The sequence below is a fragment of the Artemia sp. Qi Xiang Cuo genome, chromosome 10 (genome assembly GCF_049724085.1).
Source record: "Artemia sp. Qi Xiang Cuo chromosome 10, ASM4972408v1, whole genome shotgun sequence".
Taxonomy (NCBI): Eukaryota; Metazoa; Arthropoda; class Branchiopoda; order Anostraca; family Artemiidae; genus Artemia; species Artemia sp. Qi Xiang Cuo.
In genome coordinates, this window is record NC_142803.1 from 53,642,165 (window position 1) to 53,664,288 (window position 22,124).

Below are 22,124 nucleotides of genomic sequence, written 5' to 3' on the forward strand. Positions count from 1 at the left end.
CTTTGTACGCCTTTGGTGTCATCATCATAAATTGTATGTAGCTTGCATAGCTTTATAAATTAAGTGCTCACCAATGTTCCATTAATAAATACATTAATCTGTTGGATAAGGTTGTGTAGAATACAGTTTTCATAGGAGAAACCATCGCCGGCATTTAGAGTTGTATTATCTGACTTTTTCTTCACCACAACATTTAACTCAATAAATATTGACGATAAATCAATGAAATAGTCTTCATTGGAAAATATTTGAATGGATATATATTCCGTGAGGGGTTGTCGGGGATGAAATTGTTCATAGTAGCAATACGTTACCGTGACATCAACATTTTCAGCATTGATTAGATTCAATGAGGAACTGATTGATGGATATGATTCCCTGTGGGGGAGATAAGTCATCTTAAGAGAAGAAATCCTTCTTTGATCTAACAATCTTTTTCTTTTTCTTCTTCTGCTTATTGGCCTTCGTTGTTTTATTCCTCAAAGTCCTTGTTGATGTCCTTTGCTTCCTGCCTGGGTGGAGACTGATGAGTGAATGACGCGAACGCATCTTTTTCAATCCCTCCCCATTTTGTCGAGATTTTAGTTGCTCACCAACGGCTCTTACTGAAGATCTAATATTCTCCTCAACACTCTCCTCGAAACTCTTGACCGAGCCCCAGTCATGTATTGTGGAGGCAGCAATAGTTGATTCAACAGGTAAAAGATATTTTCTTTCAAGGGGTAGTGCAGAACGAAATAGACTAGCAAAGCATCTACCAAGACAATATCCAAACATTGTAGTACGACCCTTTTAGTAGTCCAATCTATTGCCTGTTTGACGTGGACTCAAAGCACCAATATAACAATCAATATCAGGACAGAAAATGGAATTCTTCTATGGTTCATTTTAGGTGATTGTGCCGTCGTTGACAATGGGTCAAAAATGACATGTAATCACTGCTAAGCCTTTAGTTATTGCTAGAGGATCACCAAATTCACTTCTTAGTGTTAACTGACAGAGTTCCAAATATGAAATGTTTACAGGAACATACTGAAGATGCTTTATATTATAGTGATGAGCAAGTTCATGAGTTGTTTTTTGTTTAAGAACACGTAGGAGGGGGACATTTGAATTACCGACTCTCGACGTTTCCACAAAGGATGCATAGAGAAATATGCAAGAGTCCGAGGCGAAACCAGGTGGATAATCAGCAAAAATAACTTGGTTCATCCCGTAAACGGTGACAGCATTTTTCCCATTGATCATATTCTGTTTAAAGACAAGAACATCTCTCAGATTATCATTGATCCAATGAATAATTAAAATGGAATATACCATTCCTACGATATGAGATTTTTCTATTGATTGTACGACACAAATCTGTCATATCATCATATTCAATATATTTCAATTTGGCATGTGGATAGTCACTAGAATTAAGTGCTTCAACCCATTAATAGTCGACATAGCTCAACCCATTCATAGTCCAATCGAATGGTATAACTTTTATATCAAACACTCAATCCTTTCACTGGTTGTCGTAGGCATTTTTGAGAATACAGTCGACAAGAGCCACTTCATACGCACCGTCAAATTTGATGGCGGGGGAGAGGTTTGTCCAAAAATCACTTGTCATATTCAAGTCATTGTAGAGAGGATCGGAAACGTTGGACATGAAAGTTACATAAAAATCATTGGGCATTGTCAATATCTTCAACACCAATCCAAGAATCAAACTCAGAGTTGTATCCTAGCCACCGAACAAGTAACTGTTTCTTACCCCTGCGAGTACGTGTCTTTAATATCTTTTCAATTTGATAGATTTCACTAGCATTTTTAACTTTTGTAATTCATAGTCATAAAAACCGCCGATAATCTCTTCATCTTTGGTATCACGCAGGCGATAAGTTATGGGTTTATTGTCTAGGATTTTTGCCACTTTAAAAAGTTCGGTGGACCACAAGTAATTCCCCTTTTAAAAACATTAGTTGTTCTATTAATTTGGACAGTCTCACCCACATTGAATTTATTTTTACTGTTGTCAACCGATTCATTGGAATATTCTCTTAAAAAAGTTTTAACTTATTATTATAAAAGTGGTGACCTTTCGTTGATGTAGATTTGTAAAGTCATTGATGAGGTCGATTAATATAAATCAACATGATTTTATCTAGCTCATGAATTAAATCCGATGCATATTTTAATATACAATATCTTGAAATTAAAAGTCGAATAGTTCTTGTCAATCGTTCGACCAATGCAGTCTTTATAGGACTGTGACTGTAATAGAGCAGTGTATTATATTTCTCTAGTACTTTTGCAACATGGGGATTAACAAATTCATTACCGCGATCCGTTTGAATTTTTTTATATGAATCCTGTTCGAGAATACTTTCAACGGGCTGAGTAACTTCAACACCTCTCTTTGATCGCAATGGAATTGCATATGCATAGCGACTAAAAACACTGATTGCAAGTAGAATGTACTTGTACGGTGTATTGTGACGTCGTTGAAGCATATCTAGAGTCAAGAGATCTGCTTGCATTATATGCAATGGGTAAAAGGCTTTAGTTTTTCGATATTGATTGGCACGAAGTCTATGATTTCTATGCAGAGTGTAACTTGATTCATTTTGTAGATAGTCTTGTACACTTTTAGTGCGAACACCAGTGACTTTGGAAAGTGTGATGGGGGAACTTAAACTCCCCGCCTCACCAATATTTTCATAAACATCTTTCAGAACTTCAACCATTTTGAATGTAAACACGTTGTGTAACGTCCGCTACCCTTTTGTAAACTGGCTGTTGGTGATGGTGGTGGTGGTAATGGTGACTTGATACGTCTTCGCTTTTGTCTAGCTATCATTGGTGTGCTAGTATTTTCCAAAATTGATTTAAAATCTTGTTCTTCTTCATATTTTAATGGTGTCAATGTTGTTGATTATGATGCTTGTTCATTTAATTTTTATAGAATTTTTCTAATGCCAATAAGACTTTTGGGGAAGTTTAATTTATTTATAAAGTTGTATAGATGAGTGTGAAATAATAATATTCCTTTAGGATTTGTAACCATATCTTAGATCAAATCAAGTAGATTGTATCTATTGACCTGAATTATATTCACTTCACCATTACTCTCAACTTGAATATGACCAATTTCCAAGAGACAAGATAAGAGTCGTGTAAATTTTTCACGAAATGAGTTGGGCCTTATATATCCAATTTTAAATACAATTGAATCCAATTCCTCCGTATTTAATTGTGTTCCAGCAGCAGCAGACTCTTGAGGAAATGATTATGTTTTGTGATCAATACCAGCAGCAGTGAGCTTCAACTAAAAGGACCCGGGTTTGTCCCCTTGGCGAAGTGCATTTTGAAGTAAAAGTAGTTTTCATAATCCTCAGTAGTTCCATTGTCAAGGAATTTACTCAGGTCATCCTCAAAGTGTTAGACGGGTGACAGAGCGAGTTCTATTGGATTCAATTTATTGGGTTTCGCAATATAGAGAAAACTGTTTACAAGTCCTGCAATTATTGGCAGTAAAAGTTTGAAAAAGCTGCCGCCTGCCTGAAGAAGTCGTTTCCTTTCAAAATTCTTTCCTTTCTTTTTAGAGGCCAATGTACGTACAATGGAACGATGTTGCTTTGCCTGTTGCTTAACTACTTCTAGGAGTTGAACATTACCCTCGGTCAAATTTAAACAAAGTTCAGATATTAGATTAATGAAATCATTTTCAATACCATGTTTGAGTATTGCTTTCCTAAGCAGAGGTTTTGAAGTGATTAGAACTGAAAACAAATGTATATTTTCATGTAGTTTCTTCAGTGTCATGATAGAGACCAATAGGTCTTTTAATCGACTAATAGGTCAGGGAGTGTTCACAGTGAGATATACTGTAATGTTATTGTAGAAATTATAGGAGATAACGCATATATTCTTTAGCTTATTTTAATTAATAACAAACTACATGTAGCCGTGGAGTGCACTATCTGCCTGAGTCTATGTCGACAGATTGCAATTGGAGGTGCCCGGATAAATTTGATTATTCAGGTTTCTTATCGAGCTAAAATCATGAACAACTCTGTATATGATATAGTACGTTCAGCTCAATGCAAGTTTTCGCATACATTTGCTCCGAGGAAAGAGGTAGTGTAGAACCAGAGTAACAGAAATCTGTTCATGATGAGATTGAACAGTGAACGATTGCAGCATTTCCTGGGACCATGTTTCAATAGATTCAGCCAGATCGTCAATGATCAGCCAAGAGTTTGGTTCAATAATGTTGAAAACATCAAGTCCCTGTATGAATTGTATCTTCACCGAACCCATGGTGGAGGCAGTAATTGCTTTTATTTTATCGTATGACTCCTGCCAAATACTATAAAAATAGTATATTTTTTTAGGATTTTCCACAAACATTTTATCGCAATTTTTAATTATTTTAGTTAAGAGTGTTGTTTTGCCCGACATTGAGGGCCCACACAGAAATGATCTAAATGGTGTTTTAAATCGATACATGTTCCCTTCAACAGTTCACCTGGACGACTAACTGCAGACCATAATTGTCTAATGACTAAGTAATTTTCCCTACTACTCTGTTCAAGAATAAAAATAAGAAGAAAAATATGAATAAAGAATAATATTTTATTTTATTATATGCATAAAAAAAGTAACAATACATTGAAAAAAGCACATTAAACATGAAAAAATACACTTCTTTTTAAATTTATTTATAATAAAAAAATACAACATTTACATAGGCACACAGAGAAAAAAAACACTTGAATACTTTTGTTTATTTATAGAGAAAAAATACAACATTAGGTTAAAGCACTTGAAAAAAAATATCACTTTTTTTTAATGAAACATTTACAAAAAAATCTGCTCTAAGTCAAAAGAGATAACTTTGATAGTGGCGGTGCGCCCCCCGCTGGCGGCCGGCCGCCCCCCCCCCCCAAAGGTTTTGGGGAAATAATTTACAGGACTTTATTTAAACCGAGACTTTCCCTATGGGTAACACATTCGGTCCAGTCTGAAGTTAAATAGTGTCCAAGGGGGAGGGTAGTCACACCGTCTTGACAAACATAGACCTTGTTGGAAATGGTACTCATGGCAATTTTTTCTACATTTACAGTAAAGTTCCTGTATTTGAGAGAACGAATTGCCAGCAATTTGGCTCGTGGAATTGTATTTTGAACAATATAATTCCTATAAATGTCCATGTCGAAATTCTTATCCACCTAGCGCGTGGGTACTCCTTTGCAACGTTTCTTGATTTCCTCGTCGTGTGTCTGTATAAAGTACACCTTCGGACTTACAAACATACCTGGGAAATCAAGTCGCTTCCCGTTTTTGATTTAAAAAATAAAATCTGATTTGGTGCCCGACGTTTCACTAGCTCTGGGTAAAGACCACCCCAATTAGTGTAGTCCATCCGTGAGCTGATAATTTCACCGTGCGCCAAATCATCAATTAGATTTGGGGTTTTTACTTTTAACAGTAGAGAATCCGTGTCCCCGTAGCAGACCTCTACTTGCCCCTTTTCCAGCCACTGTACCCTAGCCACATTGTAGTAGAATTCCAACATGAGCTTTTCAGAGATTTTCAAGATCGCACTGCCTGCAGCAATATTTTTATTCAAGACAATGCGTCTTTTTTTCCTATTCAATAGTACCATGTCCGGGCCAATGATTGCGAAGGAAGTGTAATTTTGATCGGCAATAATTCGAGCACATTGTTCGGGATCGGTCACGACGTCACAACAATTCCTATTGCGAACGCTCTCACACATTTTGCCGAAAGCCGAATTCAAAATGAGCTTATAAATTTCTTTTTCGGCTTTTGTCTGTGCTTCAGAACGTTTGTTGACAAAAGTGTCAACAAACGTTTTCAGATAGGGTTTTTGACTAAACTAGAGTGCTCTGTGAACCTTTGTGACGTTGAAACCGTTGTTGCACATCCATTTTAAAGCTACATGATGTACAACTATGTTTTTTTTTGGCAGAAGGTCAGCAATAAGTTTTTGTTTTGAAGGTGTCCAATGCAATCCGTCCACCTCGACTAAACGCCTATTGCGAGGGCTCAAACAGTCCATTGTCACAGGTCTATTGATGCATGGGAAAACAAAATCCTTTACTGAATCGTGAAGCTCGACTGGTATCTCTCCATCAATTTCAAAAAACCATCCAACCGGCCCATTCTCCTCAACACTGTCGCCAATGTTTGGGAAATGGGGATCTTGAGGGTCATTGAGCCATTTACAGTCACCGCAAGGTAGCGCATAATGGGACATGGCCGAGGGGTAGAGAGAATTCATATCAAGGAAAACTGCATCCGATTTTGTCCCCGGCTTCTCTCCTGTTGGGTCAGTTTCCAAGATACGATCCCCGTGAAAAACAAATCCACCCCTCATTGACCTATCTATGAACAGGTGCAGATCAATGTCTGTGATTAGCCCAATTTTTTCCCAACTAATTTTTAGAATGAGGTCCATCACTAGACGAGGAGATGCAAAATAATAGCCCAAATCAAGATTAAATTCCTCATAGATTTTGTCCGTATTTTTACACATAATGTCTAACAGAGTTAACACGTCACTCGACAAATACAGCTTGCAGTAGTCAAACCCATATTTACACCCTCCCTCTGCCCAAACTTTTTTAGCAAAACTGTATTCATCGGGGGTGCAACTACGATCGTGAAGGCTATCGTAAAACGATTCAATCGGAGGAATAGTTTCCTCGGCGAATCTCGACATGGAACAATAATAATCCTAAGGATATATTCCCATGACCGTCAACAAATCATAAAAATCATTTGAAAATCGGTGCTTGAGGAAGAGGTAAGCATTGTAGCCGTGGTCGCTTTTCTGGACCTAAAATAATTCATCGAATGATATAGGAACAAAACTTTATGAAACTAAAAAGCAACTTTTATTCGTACAATAAACGTCGGCTTCAACAGATTTCCACATAAATTCCAAAACAAGCAACTTTTCCGATGATTTAGTAGTATGATTTTGTAGGAAAAGCTGTCTATCACCCATACATTATCTACTGTTCTATTTCTTTGAAGATGCGCCAATGCTGGTAGCACATACTTCAGATCACAGTTAGAGTTAAGCATAAAAACCGGAAGAAAAAGTTGCTGTTTAATTTTAAATTACATGAATTGTGAGCCCACCCCCGAAAGTTACTTTTTCCCGTTGAATTGGGATCAATAAGGTGGTCGTGATCCTGAACCGCGTCTTTTGAAGCAAGACTCTACAAACCCAGCAAATTGTCCCCTTTTCTAGTGCCAGTTGCTCTTTATCTGACAATGTCATTGGGTAGTTGGTGTGACGTAATCGTGAAATTGCGCCGTTTGCTGTTTTTATTAAAGATACCAATAACTTTTCTATGCTGCCCTCCTCATCCATAGCCAAAAAAACTTCCAATTGCATTTTATTATCGGAATCGCGACGGGCGTGTGCGTAGGAACACGCAACTAGTTTGTGTTCCTTGACTATATTTGGCCTTGATGGGTCTGATACCTCAACTATTCTTGTTTCACAATCCAAACACACTATCAACTTGTAGCGGAGAATTTTGGAAATTTTTAAATTGTAAAGTGTCTTTGCCTTCTGCCGGCATTTCAATTCGTTGATTCCCATGAATTTTGCAATGCCCCATGTGGTCTGAGAATGTTCGCTCAGATCTAAATGAGGAAAGGCACATGGGACAATAGAGACATTCTCCTTTCTTCGTGCCTTGGGATAGGAGTCGACTTATTGCTGTAACGGGGAAAAAATGACCATAGGAATTTACATCTTTGGGAGGCTCGTAAATAACCCAAACCCAATTTTTAACATTATCTACTGACGGTGTCCTCACTGAATACAAAGCCCCTTTTTTATTTGGTTTTTTCCCCCATCTACAAATTCAGTGTCATGCTCAAGAATAACCACCCCCACCTCAAAGTTTTCATTTGCTTTTTAAAATAAGCTTATCTCTTTCAGGGGCACCGGATACTTCCCCACTAAACAATCAAAATTTACTTTAGGGAAATTTTCTCCACCAATGCGTGTAAGTCCGTCGAGATTTTTCATTGATGAATCATCGTTTAATGTTTTATGGACTGCTGCTAAAAATGCGTATTTAAAGCATTGCAGCCCCGTTTCAAAATCGAACCTTTGAACCCCTTTGGTAGCCGACAAATCTGGGTGGCATTTTATTCGTCGAGCACCCCCTGCCCCCTTAAAATAAAGTGTTATTTTTTAAGTCTATTGAGATTCAGATCCATGTGTTTAATGTATTAAATGGTGGACCCACGCCGTCTCTCATTAAACATGTCCAAAGGTGATATCAATTTGTTTACCCACCTGAAAAAGTTATCCTCAACTTCGTTGAGACTTGGGTAAAAAGTCTGGCTATCGGTTTAAAAATTACAATAAAAAATATTCCTGGATGCTCTCTGTTTTAAATAAACTTTCTCATTCACCGATGCTTTAACTCCCCCTTGCCCCCCCACGGTCTGACTCTGCCTCTCAATTTGCACTCGAATTCTGTCGATGTAGCTATGGAGAACATTCACTTGGTCAGTTAAAATAATGCCCCCGTCAACTGCGTTTTCCTCGGGAGGGTTAAAATCTACCCTATATGTTTGTATGTGACTTAGAGCAGACTCTAACAAATAAAATTCACATAATTCCTGGGGACGTGACACTATTTTCATGTCCTGCACCTATTTGTACATGATCCAATTCACTAATAGTAAAGTTGTCATCAAAAATGTCCCCAGAAAAATTAGGCCCAACAATTTGCATTGCTGTATCATTAAGCGAAATGGTGGAGGGTGACATAGAATTGTCAATACTCCCAGTCTGTTCAACTGCAATGGTTGGAGATGGCATGAGGTCTCCTAGCACATATTCCAAGGTGTTTGGGGACAATCGATCAAGCCAGCCTGTATTGTCCTGCGACGTAATTTCTTTACGAGGACCCGGTTCAGTTGCACTAGTAACATCACCAAATGTTCATGCATAAATCTATCTACCCAGTCCGGGTCCTCTATCATATCAATATCACAAGTTAAATCGTCTAGGCTAGCTATGTTCCCAAAAACATCGTTAAGAAAACCCCCTTTCCAGTCCATATTATCTACAACTAATGTAGGTTCGTCTCTGAACTCCATTGGCGGTGACAGAATTGGTCCTGTAAATTCTGATGTTTCATCATCCAATAGTAGTGCTATTTCATTAATTTGTAGAAAAAAGGTTTTATTTCCTATGTGAAATAAGCATTATTTCATAAAGTTGAAAAAATCTTGTTCGTTTTAGTTGTATGTTTAGCCGAATGAGAGCTGGATGATCCCTTTTAGAGCCCCAGGGAGGACCTTTGAGGACCGGGAGCTTCCTTTGGGGTTGGGGTAGGAGGATTGGATCCCTTTCGAGTTGGGGTAGAGGACATCACAACACTGTTCAAATAGAACTTGTGTATTATAACGACCCTAGAGTTTCAGCCTAAAATTCTTTTCGAAAACATATTCTAAAATCATCTTTTAAAATGTCTCTAACTGTTTCGCCGAAATAATTGCCTAAAATGTCTAAAACGGTTTTCGCGCAAATAATGTTTTTATAACACTGCGTTGTCACATTTTAAATTATTAAGAATCCTTTTTTATCACGTGAATATCTCTTCATCTAAGATAAAAACATCCGGTTATTTGAAACCCACTTTGTAACGAGCGATTAAAATTCAAATTATACCTGTCAGATTAACATTCAGCCTTCCTGATGGGTTATTTTGATAAAGGATTAAAATACGCACAAAAGCTAAGTGCAAAACACATCCCAGTTTAAGAATGTTTGTTCAATCGTCAACTGTGAAATAGTGATTTGTTTATATATAGTTTGTTTAATGAAATAATTGGATTTTTGCATTAGAAAACATCTTGCTTAAAAGAGAAATTACAGGTAAGCTTTTTATAAAATCTATAGAAAATTATGATAAGCTATTTGCTACTTCAGTGTTATAACCACTCTTTTGTATAGTGCTAATGTGATTAATGCTAATGAAAGAAAAATGAAATAAGATTATTATAGAATAGTTTAGAAACAAATTTAAGCTTTACTCATCAAAAGTTACGCGCTTGAGAAAATTTGCTTTATTTTTGAAAAATACGGAAAAGAAAAAAAAATATATACATTTACAAATTCTGACTTCGCTTGTACATCTGAAGTCCCTGGCAAAGCATGAAGAGGATTGTCTCCCCGATCTTTATTGGTTGAGACTGATACATTATGAGAATCCATCCATTCTCTCTTGAATTTTTTGTCAGGTTGCATAGAGGTTTGTGTAGAGCTGACACTTGTTTGAGAGACTCCTGGCTGGTCCATCGAGTTTGCATTGGAGCGAGTATATATGGTTACTGAAGATCTTGCAGCCTGCGTTGATGTGATAGCATCCCATTTTGGTTTCTTTTCGGAGGGGGAGTATTTGTATGAATCCACCTCAACATCCTTAAAAAAAGAAGAAAAATTTAGTAATGAAATAATATAACCTCTTTTACAGATAAATTGCCCTCTAAAGTTTATTCTAGTGTTTGTAGCACTCTATGTCTTAGCACTTTAGAAATATTTAAAAAGAAAAGCTTTTAAAGTAAAATTTTGGAAAATTTTGAGTTTGGAGCGAAGGGGAGGCTAAGTCCCTCTGAAATTTGAATTTACTAGTAAAACGATTTTTTTTTTATGCAAAGCTTTTAAAACTTATATACCTAAATTACAAAATACTTAAAATCACAGAAAAAGGAAGAAAAAATCTCCTGGACATAGCCTAAACTAAAAATTATTGAGTATATAAATGGTTCGTCCTCTAGCCTATATCTCACAATTCCATAGTATCAAACACGAAAAGTTGACAGTTATATATTTTTTTATATATGCAAAGTTTTTAAAACTCATATTCCTAAATTACGAATATCACGGTACTAAACCCCCAAAATTTGAAATAAAAAAATTACAAAATTTAATTAGCTAGCTCAATTCTTACTAATTCAGAATATTAGCGGAGGGCATTGGACCTTCAATTCCATAGTATCAAACACAAAAAGTTGACAATTATATATTTTTTTATATGCAAAGCTTTTAAAACTTATATACCTAAATTACGAAATACTTAAAATCACAGAAAAGGGAAGAAAAAGACTCCTGGGCATAGCCTAAACTAAAAATTATTGAGTATATAAAGAGTTCGTCCTCTAGCCTATATCTCACCCTATACGCTTATGGACTGTTTAGTATTTAAAAGAAGGAAGCTTTTTAAAAGAGCTAACAGCACGGTGAAAAAAAAGCGTAAGTAAGGAAATTCTTCCTTAACTTAATGGCGAGACAAAAAAATAGATTTCTTTTTATTATAATAATGAGAAACTTTTACTCACCAGAAGTTGCTTAGAATATTACATATCTATTTAAATGATTGAAAAAATATTTGATACTGCTAGAATGAATGAACTGTTCAAACTGTAGAAAATCCTAATTTGAAACTTGAATATATACAAAAAAAAAAAATATTGAATATATTGGCAGCTAAACAAGACACTCCGGTTTTCTGACATGGATTTGCCCTAAAAGATATGTATATCATCAACTAGAAATCTAGTCTAAGTAAATTATGTCAGAAACACTTGTCCTTCATAACATATTATGCAAGGTCCTAACTAGCACAAGATGGAACATAGTATAATGCCATGTGAGGGAGCTCTGAATCTCTTTGAAAAGGTGTAGAGCTTCCATAGAATTCCATATGTACATACTACTGTTAAGCAACTACGCCTATTATCATAGGGGGCGTGATAGTGTTGCATAAATAAAGAGCGAAATGGCTTCAAAGTATTAATGGTATTAATATTTCTTCAGTTCACTTGTTTTGTTTTTCTTGGGATCGTTTTTCAGAAGTAAAAGTCGTGCTTTATTGTGATGATAAAGAGTTTTAGAAGCGAAAATATTGTTTTTAAGCTTTATAGGAAAACATTTTTTTATGTCTCCTTAGAATTTCTTAAAGCTTGTATTATTTTTATATTTATATCTATATAATTCATAGCATTATGATTTTGGTCATTGACAGACCTGAAGTAAAAGTATAAACAACTTGTTGAATCATACCTTTTTGCCTTTAAAAAAACTCACAAATTTCAATCACTAACTTAGATTTAGTCAAAAAAATTTCTTCGTAGACATAAAAAGTAAATATGTATGCTCAATCACTAACCATATGCGTGTCATGGCTTGTTACATTTGTAGCTGTAATTATCTCTCATTAGTTTACATTTTATTATCAAATGAATTTAAGGACTATTTCGGAACCATGAATTCTGTGTTAATGCCTAAATAGGATAAAATTCTTTTGGTCATTTATCCTAGAATATCTCCAAAGATAATTTGTTCACTCAAATTCGAATTAGCTCAAAGTTGTGGATCAGTTTTGGTGTGCAACGCCCATCAATGACTTTCCAATGACTTCCATTTGTTTTGCCAATTTTTTGTTCTGTATATTATGTTCTATATATTATATGTTCTATATATATATATTATTTATCTATATATTAAAGTTTTATAATTATGCTCTATATGTTATTGAAGGGCCAGCTTTTATCCCCTAAATTTGGTAATAAATATAAAATGAAGTACAATCAAACAGTAAATGGTAATGTACTCAAGTCATGTTGCTCTAAATGTGTTCTTTGAAAATTTCAGCATATTTATAAAAAGCAGCAAAAGCCAATAAGTAGCCATTGTAATAACCCTGTTGCATTTGCTGATTGTATTGCAACTGTTGTTCTTGGAATTAATAGTCCTCAAATTGTTCATGAGTGCTTTCAGTTCTGCCGAGAAGAAGGCATATTTGAATTGATTCCTTAATAAACTATATAATTCAAAGAGGAAATTATATAAAATATTAGCATATTTCAAATGCAAAATAGCCAAAACCAACAATTTGTATTATAATCTGTATAATCTGTACAATGTTCTGAATATTTCTTCTAGGTATCACTAACGCATCATCGCAACTGACTGGCCCATTCAAACAAACAAATAATATTCCATGCGTGCAAAGTTTTTCAAATATAGGCTTAAAACAATGTACAGAGTCTGACTTAAAATATGAGGCAGCAGTTAACACCACCGTTTTTGATGACTTCAAGGTCTCAAACCCGGAGGACCCTGAGACAGAGCCAAGAGACGTTGAAAGTGTTACGACCAAAATATTGCCTAGCACAAAGCAGTTGTATAAGTGCCCAGTGTGTAGTAAATATTACCCAAATGGTCGTTTATCAATACATATGAGGATTCATACTAGGAAAAAGTTGGTTCTTAACAAGGAAAAACTAGCCAAAAGATCTTATGAGTGTGATGCTTGTGATAAAGCTTTTACCCGAAAGGCCAGTTTGGATGTTCATCAAAGAATTCATAGAGGGGAAAAACCTTACATGTGTGATGTGTGCGAGAAAAGAGTCCGCACAAGTTCCGCATTATCTGTACACCAAAGAACTCATACTGGGGAAAAACCTTTTGAATGCGATATTTGTAAGCACCGATTCACCACAAAGACTTATTTTATTGCCCACCAAAGAATTCATACTGGGGAGAAACCTTACATTTGCGATTTATGCAAGCTGAGATATCGTACAGCTGGTCAGCTATCTCACCACAAAAGAAAGTCGTGTTGGGGGAAAAGCTTTTGAATGTGGCATTTGTAAGAAAGGATGCCGTACTCATTTTGATTTATCTGAACACCAACAAATCCATACTGGGGATGAACTTTATCCATGTGATATATACAAGAAAAAATTCTTGAAAAACTCCACATTGTCTCAATACCAAAGAACTCGTACAGGCAAAGGCCTCTTTGAGTGTGACACATGTAAGAAAATTTTCATCCCAATATATAGTTTGTTTCGACAGTGATTAGCTAACTTTTAGGATAAACGCTATTATTTTAATGCCATAGAGAGCTCAAGCGCTGCCTAAATAGAACGAAGTTTGCTTTATGTTTTATTTCTTCACAATGTCACTTCTTATGAGAGTTGTCATAAAAGCTTTGGAAGGAGTTCATTCGATTGAACATTGAAAGTTCTTGTGTCCTTTCTAATAGTCAAAAGTGACCATAGGATACCCACCCCCTCCCCCTCGCCATTTTAGATACCCTATCCTCACCACACCACTGATCAAAATTGTAAGATAGCTATTTTATTCAAAATAAATGGAAGGTCCAGCAACTATGTTTCCGGGGATAAAAGGAGCCCCTTGGAGCAAGGGCTGTAGATTATATGGATTCTCCTATTGTCTACGTATAGGGTTTTCTGTTGGGACACAGGGGAATCTTTTATCCTTGGTGTATCGGTAGGCCTGGATTTGCCAATAGACCCACTAGGTCTAGGAGTGCATAACGCCAAGGGGTGCAAGAAATTGTCACTTGAGTTTTGTATTTCTTAACAAATACTGGACTGATGTGATTTATCGTAAAATTGCAAGGTGTACCCCGCTGCTGCGTTGCTTATTCACAGGAAATTGATTTTAAGACAGCACAGGAACTCCGAGTCCACTTATAAACTGTCTGATGTCTCCCAAGCATGGCAGCCGAGAGTTCAGTACCACCTCTGTCTTTCATTACTTTTGTCTTTTTAGTTGCGTTCTCGTCAGTGCGTCCACTGCCCCCGGATTTTCTGGGATTTCCCCTAAAATCTTGTAAAAACTGAGCGGCAAAAACACTTGTGCCGAGAAACGTCAAACCTTTGAATCCGGCTGCGTGTGTCAGAATAGACAAAAATATTAAGGTGAAACGTCAGTTAGTTTTAAGGAGGGGATTATAGCAAACGAACGACAGTGCATGTTTCTTAGTTATTAAAAGGGTGCATCTGCTGTACCGTAGAGACGGCTAAGAATGCTAAGTTCAAACTTTCAGGCATGTTGAACAAAATAAAAAGACATTTCCCATATTATGAAAAGCTTCTACAATTTTACTACTACTGTATTTCCCTAAACTAAGGATACCACTTGTGTTACTACTAGTTAGCCACTGTTTGTTAACAATAGCTGATGGCGCTTATAGTGTTATAACTTGCGCTATTACTAGGACTACTTCTGCTACTAGAATTAGTACTGCTACTACTAATACTTTAAACGTTCAAAGCAATTGAGAGCCTCCTGGGGGGGGGGTGAACTAGCCAAAATAAAGTATTTGCATCCTGGTTGTCTAAGAGGCACATCTGCTGGATCTTAAGAATTGCTAGGAATGTAAAGCTGAGACTTTGAGGGCCTGATGAGGGGATTTAAGACCAAATAAAAAAACTGACACCTAGCTAATTTGATCAAAGTTACTCTAATCCTCTCAACATGTCTCAAGAACAGCTGAAGATATTAAGTTGAAACTTTCAATACCTGTAGTGGGTTTTTTGAACTAACCAAAAGACTCAATGTACATCAAGGTTGTCGAAACGGCGTATCTGCAATATCTCAGAAATGGCTAAGAATATTAAGTTGAAACTTTCAGGGGAAGTGAAACTAAATGAAAAGACTCTGTATTTATCCAGACGGTCAAAAGGCCTACCCGCAATATTTTAGGAGCCTCTGCGGGTATAAAGCTAAAGATTTAGGGGTATGTTGGCTAAGATTAATGCTTAAGATTAATACTTAAGATTAATGTTTAGGGGTATGTTGGAACTAAATTAAGACATCTGGTGTATTCAGGTTGTCAAAATGGCATGTGCAATATCTCAGGACTCCCATTTGTATTAAGTCCAAACTTTCAAGACAATTTGAGATGAATGTTGATCTAGGTAATGGGACAGTATGTGCATATACCGTGTCAAAAAGTCAGACCTGTGTTACCTTAGGAATTGCTAATGGTGTTAAGTTGGAACTTTCAAGCTATAGTGAGAAAAATGTTGAACTAAATCAAAAGACGCTATCGGCCTCCATATTTTCGAAACTGCACCTGCAATATCATAGAAACAGCTAATGATTATTAAGTGGAAAATTACAGGACACAAGGAACTAAATCAAAGGGCAATAATATTTGCATCAAGAGTGTCAAATGGGCACATCTGAATCATCTTAGGAATAGTTAAATGTATCAAGTTTAAACTTTCATGTTATAATTAACTTAATCAAAAGGCATTAATTGCAGCTTGGTGCTTCACAGGGAGTATATGCAATATCTTAGGAATGACGAAACCTCCACGGGACGTTGAGAGGGGGGGGGGTGAACTAAATCAAAAGATACGAGTATCTAGGTTGTAGAAATGACTTGTCTTCAATATCTCTGGAACGGCCGTAGGCGTTAAGTTAGCCTTTGATAGTGATTTTGAGGGAGATATCGAACTAAAACAAAAGGGTTAAAGTTCATTCAGATTGTCAAAATGGAATAGATGCAATATCTTAAGAACGGAATAGGGTATTAAGTTGAAGCTTTCAGGGAAACTTGAGGGCAACGTAAAATTAAATCAAAAGACTGTGCATATCCAAATCATCAAAAGTGTGTCTGTGCAACACCCCTGGAACAGCTAAGGACTTTTAGGATAAACCTATGGAACAAATCTTTAAACTTTTAGGATATGTTGTTGGGGATGTTAAGCTAAATTGGAAGAAACTGCATTTGGGTGGTCAAAAGGGTGCTTCTGCAATGTGTCATGAATGACTAAGGTAGTTCGGTTGACGCTTTTAGGGCATGTTGGAGAGGATTTCGAACTAAATAAGAAGATACTGTATGCATCCTGGTTATCTAAATGGTATAATTTCAGCTTCAAAACGGCCACGGGTGTCACTTTAGAACTTTTAGGGACCGTTTAGAATATGTAGAATCAAATCAAAAACACTTTGTGTATCCAGGTTTGCAAAAGGGAATAATTTTGAGGAGGATTTTCAACTAAATTCTAAGACAATATGTGCAGTTTGAACTACTGCTACCACTAGTATTAGTACTACTATTACTACTACTACTTGAAACCGTGAAACTACTTGAAACTTTCAGGGCAAGCTGAGGGGAATGTTGAACTAGCCAAAAGACACAATTTGTATCGAGTTTAACTAAAGGGCGTATCTTCTATACCTCAGACATAAATTCAAGGCTAAAGGGACCCACTGAAGCTGTGAGTGAATGTTTGACCTGGAGATCTATTAGGTCTTAAATCAAATACCCTAAGCCATCCCTGAGAAATTTTTTTGCGCCCTTTTGACAGCCTTAGCTCAACATCCTCCTCAAAATTTCCCTGAAAGCTTCACTATTACCGTGTTTTGTAGAGTTCTTAACAGAAATCGTAGTAGCGGTAGAAAAAATAGTTTTAGTAGTGTTACTATGAACAAAGTGCCTTCTAGTTAGTTCAACATCCCCCTCAACAACCAATGAAACTTTTAACTTAATACCCTAAGTCGTTCCTTAGATATTGCTTGTACTTCCTTGTGACAACCTGCATTGTGTGTTTTGATATAGTTTAACCTTTCTTGGAAGCTGCATCTCAATGCCCTTAGCCGTTTTAAAGACCAAGGATCAAACATGCTCCCCTTTTCCTGTAATAAATCTTACATGTAAACAATGAGTCAATTGCGTAACTTATAACACTTACTTCAAAAGCTGGGGGATCATGTGATCCCCAGAGGCACAGTAATCGGGCCTTCAACTATATTGAAAAAAATATCAGTTTCAAAAATTAAACGGCTTGTCTTTGGGGTAGGGCTGAAGAAAGGGGTGTTGGGGGGGGGTCTTTTAGTCCTCCAATCATTTACTCTCAAAAAGGCTCTGAAATTCTCAATCGAATGAGCTCCCTCCAAAGGTTCTGTTACAACTCCTTCCATACGAAGTGACTCGGTGAAAAAAGATAATATATAAAGCCCACTTCGCTCCTATCATCTGAACAGATGGTAGATGAAAAGGTTTTATATTTTTCGTGCTCAAAGTGAGTGCCTTTTAACACATTTTTTCCATGTTTGTTTTTGAAAAATTTTTTTTTTCAAATTTTGAGATATTGAATAAATAGAAGCAGGATTTAATTATTACAGTTTTGTTATTTGTGTTTTGCTATAGCCTAGTTAACAAGCTGTTGCTAATTTCTGAATTAACATTTTGGATTGGATGGATGCATTCCAATCACTTTTGATCTCTTAAAAAGGAGCTAAAACTGCAATATCAAATCAAATAAGCCTTCTTGCCATATGAAGTCGCCCTGACACATTGGTGACAATTTAATTTTTATTAAGTCATTGATTGTGCAATGGCTCTCATTTCACCTTTGGGTATTATGGGGTGCACTTTTCTCTTTATAGAGTTAATTTTGACATTTCGCACTTCTAAATATACGGTAAGAAAATAGTGATACTCTTCTATCTCTTTTGCACTATTTATTTAGTTCACCAGCCAAATAAGTTTCACTAGTTGTATCACTGCAATATACTATAATTTTTTTTAAAGTTAAAGGAAGGGTATATACGCAATAAACATACAGAGAAAACACAGGCGAATTATACAACAGTTTCTTTCATTTTACACCTTAAAAATCTTAATTGTTATTTCCTTTTAAGGCTGTTGCAGACCTAGGTCTGGACTTCTTCTGGTTTGGGCATAGGGTCTGATGAAATTGTAAATGTCGAACTTATAGAATCAAGCTATATCTATATTTAAGCAGTATTCTATATAGGAATCTCATAGGTAACGGTGACTGAAAACATGCGTAATCTGGCTAAAAAAGGAAGAAGACTTAATTTTTTAGGAATGTTGTGGATGTTATTGGTGTACATATACTAACCTGCATTGCCTACAACAGATTAGGATACCTAGTTTCAGCATTTATAGAAAGTGATGCTAGGCGTATTCCCTCCTGAAAAATTCTCTCGTGGACCCCCCCCCCCATAAAACTCTCCTACATAAATCTTTTTCCCTGGAAAATTATCTCCCATACAACATTGAGCTGCCAAAGAGAAAGAAGGACAAACAATAATAATAAAGATAATAAGGAATGTTGGAATATTCTGCCTAAATTTAAAAATATATGCAGAACATTTGATGTAGAATATCTTGTAGTATTTATTGTGTGAATTTTTTTTTATATATTGTGTTCTGGGGGTTGAGCTATCTAGCATGGTAAGATCAAGGTAAAAAAAATAATTTGAAAAAATAATATTACTTAAAACTGTAGAAGAGTTGCCCTATGATGGAAGTTCAGGGAGATTTGAGGCTGAGATTAAGAAGTACGATTATTACTTCCCATGGACCTTGCCTTGTAATAACCGGATGCATCACTAGCCAAAACTTTTTTTGGAGGGAGAGAAGAATGGGTTTTAATGACTTGCCGGTCATTTTTACCGGCTGAATTGAATGATATTGCTAATAAAGTTACTTCTTTTTATGTTCTTTACCGACACTGACTGATCTTCTTTCGTTTATATTACATCTTATATTTCCGTCAGTTCATTTGTCCTAATAATAATAATAAAAATTCAGCCAGTAAATTAGTTGGGCTTCGCGTCATTAATTTACTGTTTTTTAGTTTCTTATCAGTTTAAATTTAAATTCTTTTTCATCTAGCTGAAACATCTGGGAAGAGCGTTCAAGCCCTGTTCGCCAAAAGTATTGAGTATCGTCTATTAGACCCACGCCAGATAGTTTTCCCGTCTGAAGTACCTTTACTTGTATGGATTACGTGACTTCTCAGGAACGAATGCGCAACCGTGCTCCTTTACTTCCTCCACTGCTGGGATACTCAATACGTGAATTTTTAATTGATTGAAACTTTGTACTCCATGGGGCAAAATAATAGTTCAGGGCCACAAAATGGCAAAAAGGAGTGCTTTCACGTACCATAATCTGTTTTGTCAATGTAAAAGGGCTGTAGAACTTATATTCATTTTTGTTTAAATGAGCCCTCTGCTAATCTTCTAGGACCGTCGGCTCGATAAATCATCTCTAGAGAAAAAAAAACACGTATCTGCGACCTTTCTTCTAGGAAAAATTGTAAAATTCTGCATATTTCTTGGTAGGAACTTGAGCCCGTGACAGTAATATTCTCATTTTTTAATTTAACTTTGTCATTTTTTATAAGATCACTTGCCTTTTCGAGAATGTTTTTCCCAAATTTGAAAATGAGGTAAATTTTCTCAGGATCGCAGCTGTAAGGGGGGGGGGGTCTTCTCATGGTGATGACTCCATGTCCAAACTCAGCCATGAGACCCGAGAACCCCTAAATAAGCCTCAATAGACAAAATGTACCAAGTGAGAGAGATATCTTGATAAAATCCTGACCATCGAAAATAAATATACAAGACAACACAGGTATAAGAAAAACTAAGATTTTATTATTAAGAAGAGAACTTTTTAACTAATAGTTATTTCATAATAATTCAATTTTCAATAATTATTATTCATAATCGAAGATCAATTCTTGTTTTATAAGTGCTTGAAGTAAAGTTTTTATCATTATTTAATGAAAGCAATCATAATAACTAGCATACTAAAACTAATATCTTCCTGATTACATGAACTTAATAATAATATTGTAGAATGGGATATATATATATATATATCCATTCACTAAGATATTAACATAATAAAATTAAGAAAGAGCAAGGAACATATTAGACTTACATTCTACATGCATACGAAAAGCTTGCGCAAAGCCAAAAACCCAACTGACTTCCCTCCTCAGTCTCACCCTATATCAAAAGATATGTTCCCCTTATTTGTCAAACAAACGTAGCTAACTTCAATCCTTCTAAGAAAGGGTTTCTATTGCGAAATAAGGAAATTATGTACAGGGAAAGGATTACAAAGATAAATTCATTGGGTTCAAACATACCCTGAAAGGATAATGCCTTAAGCCGGATGCATAGCAACTTGATATTAATTATAAAATTAAAAGGACATTTCTTACAAATCCGACCTTGTAATATAAGCTTGCGTAAAATTTTTTAAAGATTTTATTATCCTGATATTTTTGAATAACTATAGAAAAATATTATAGTTGTCCCACTCAATTGCGCTGGCCTTTGCAAGGAGAAATAATGAGACAAGGAAACAGAGAAACACAGAATTAAATACATAATTAGTATACAGCAATATAAAATCAATTGAATTTTAGACTGGAACGCTATTGAATGAGTAAGTGACCAAGAAAATTGTAAGACTATTAATAGACAGAAGATTATCAGCTGAAGGTAGCTTCTGTTCGCTAGCCTTTAATGATTTAATACTATTTTATCTTTTGCGGTGCTGGGTCTATTATCCTCACATCTACGACCGTGCCTTATTGTGTCATTAAGGAACGTAGAACCTTTTTACAACACGATTCTTTTCTTTTCTTGAAGGCCATTGAACAGAATAAGGGCAACAACGACTATTATTTTTCTTATAAGTAAAAGGTTTTAGAAGGTCAATTATTATTTAAATGTAAATATTCTTCTTATTAAATTATATATATATATATTTTTTTTCTATTAATTTTTGCATACATTATTGTTATGTTAATTGGCGCTTAAAAGTTAATAGAACTCAGTAACTAGAGAAGAATCACACATAACCCAAACATCAAGCTACATAACCAAACCATCTATCATAACTAAATCCGTCACCGTCTTTCTAAGTTAAGTTCTAGCTACATCTAGTCCGTTAGGGCTAAGGGCAAAAGAAGAAAGCAAGAAAAGATCAATTCTAATGAATTGCAATTTTGTAATTTCATTCCGTGACCATTGTACCCAGTTGACCAGTTCACTCGTAAATTGAAATCAAACGTTACGGACGTAAGATATTGTTGGGTCATCATTAATATAGGAATTATATGGCAACAGTATCGTAATAAGGACATTAACTTAAAATACAACATCGATCAATTGTTATAAACATCTGAAAAATTAAAATACATATGATTAAAATAAATGAGACAATGAATATTCCCCTAAGTTAAGCCAAAATCTCTAGGGTTTTAAATTATTAACACAAAGAAAAAACAAGGTTTAAAACTTTAATTCAGCAAAATTTTTATCACTTTTATTTCTTGTTGAAAAGGAGGATATAACAATCAGTGTATATAAGAATTTCATAAATAGCAAGAGTTCAATTTACTATTGAAAGAAACGGATGAGGTTGCTAATATGGATAAGATGAATACAACGGTTATTTTAA

General features: G+C 35.6%; 1 protein-coding gene across 3 annotated transcripts in view; it reads left to right on the plus strand.

Moving 5' to 3' along the window:
* Positions 1-22,124, plus strand: part of LOC148947891 (uncharacterized) — an 83,753-nt gene that overhangs the window by 58,678 nt on the left and 2,951 nt on the right. For 2 of the 3 annotated variants that reach the window (XM_089095521.1, XM_089095522.1), the window contains one exon: positions 13,004-17,998. In XM_089095521.1, coding sequence (XP_088951647.1) covers positions 13,004-13,701 — 698 coding nt within the window. In that variant the 3' untranslated portion in view covers positions 13,702-17,998. Of the gene's footprint in view, positions 1-13,003; positions 17,999-22,124 lie in introns of those variants that run through there. The other variant, XR_016142310.1, reaches the window with a different exon arrangement.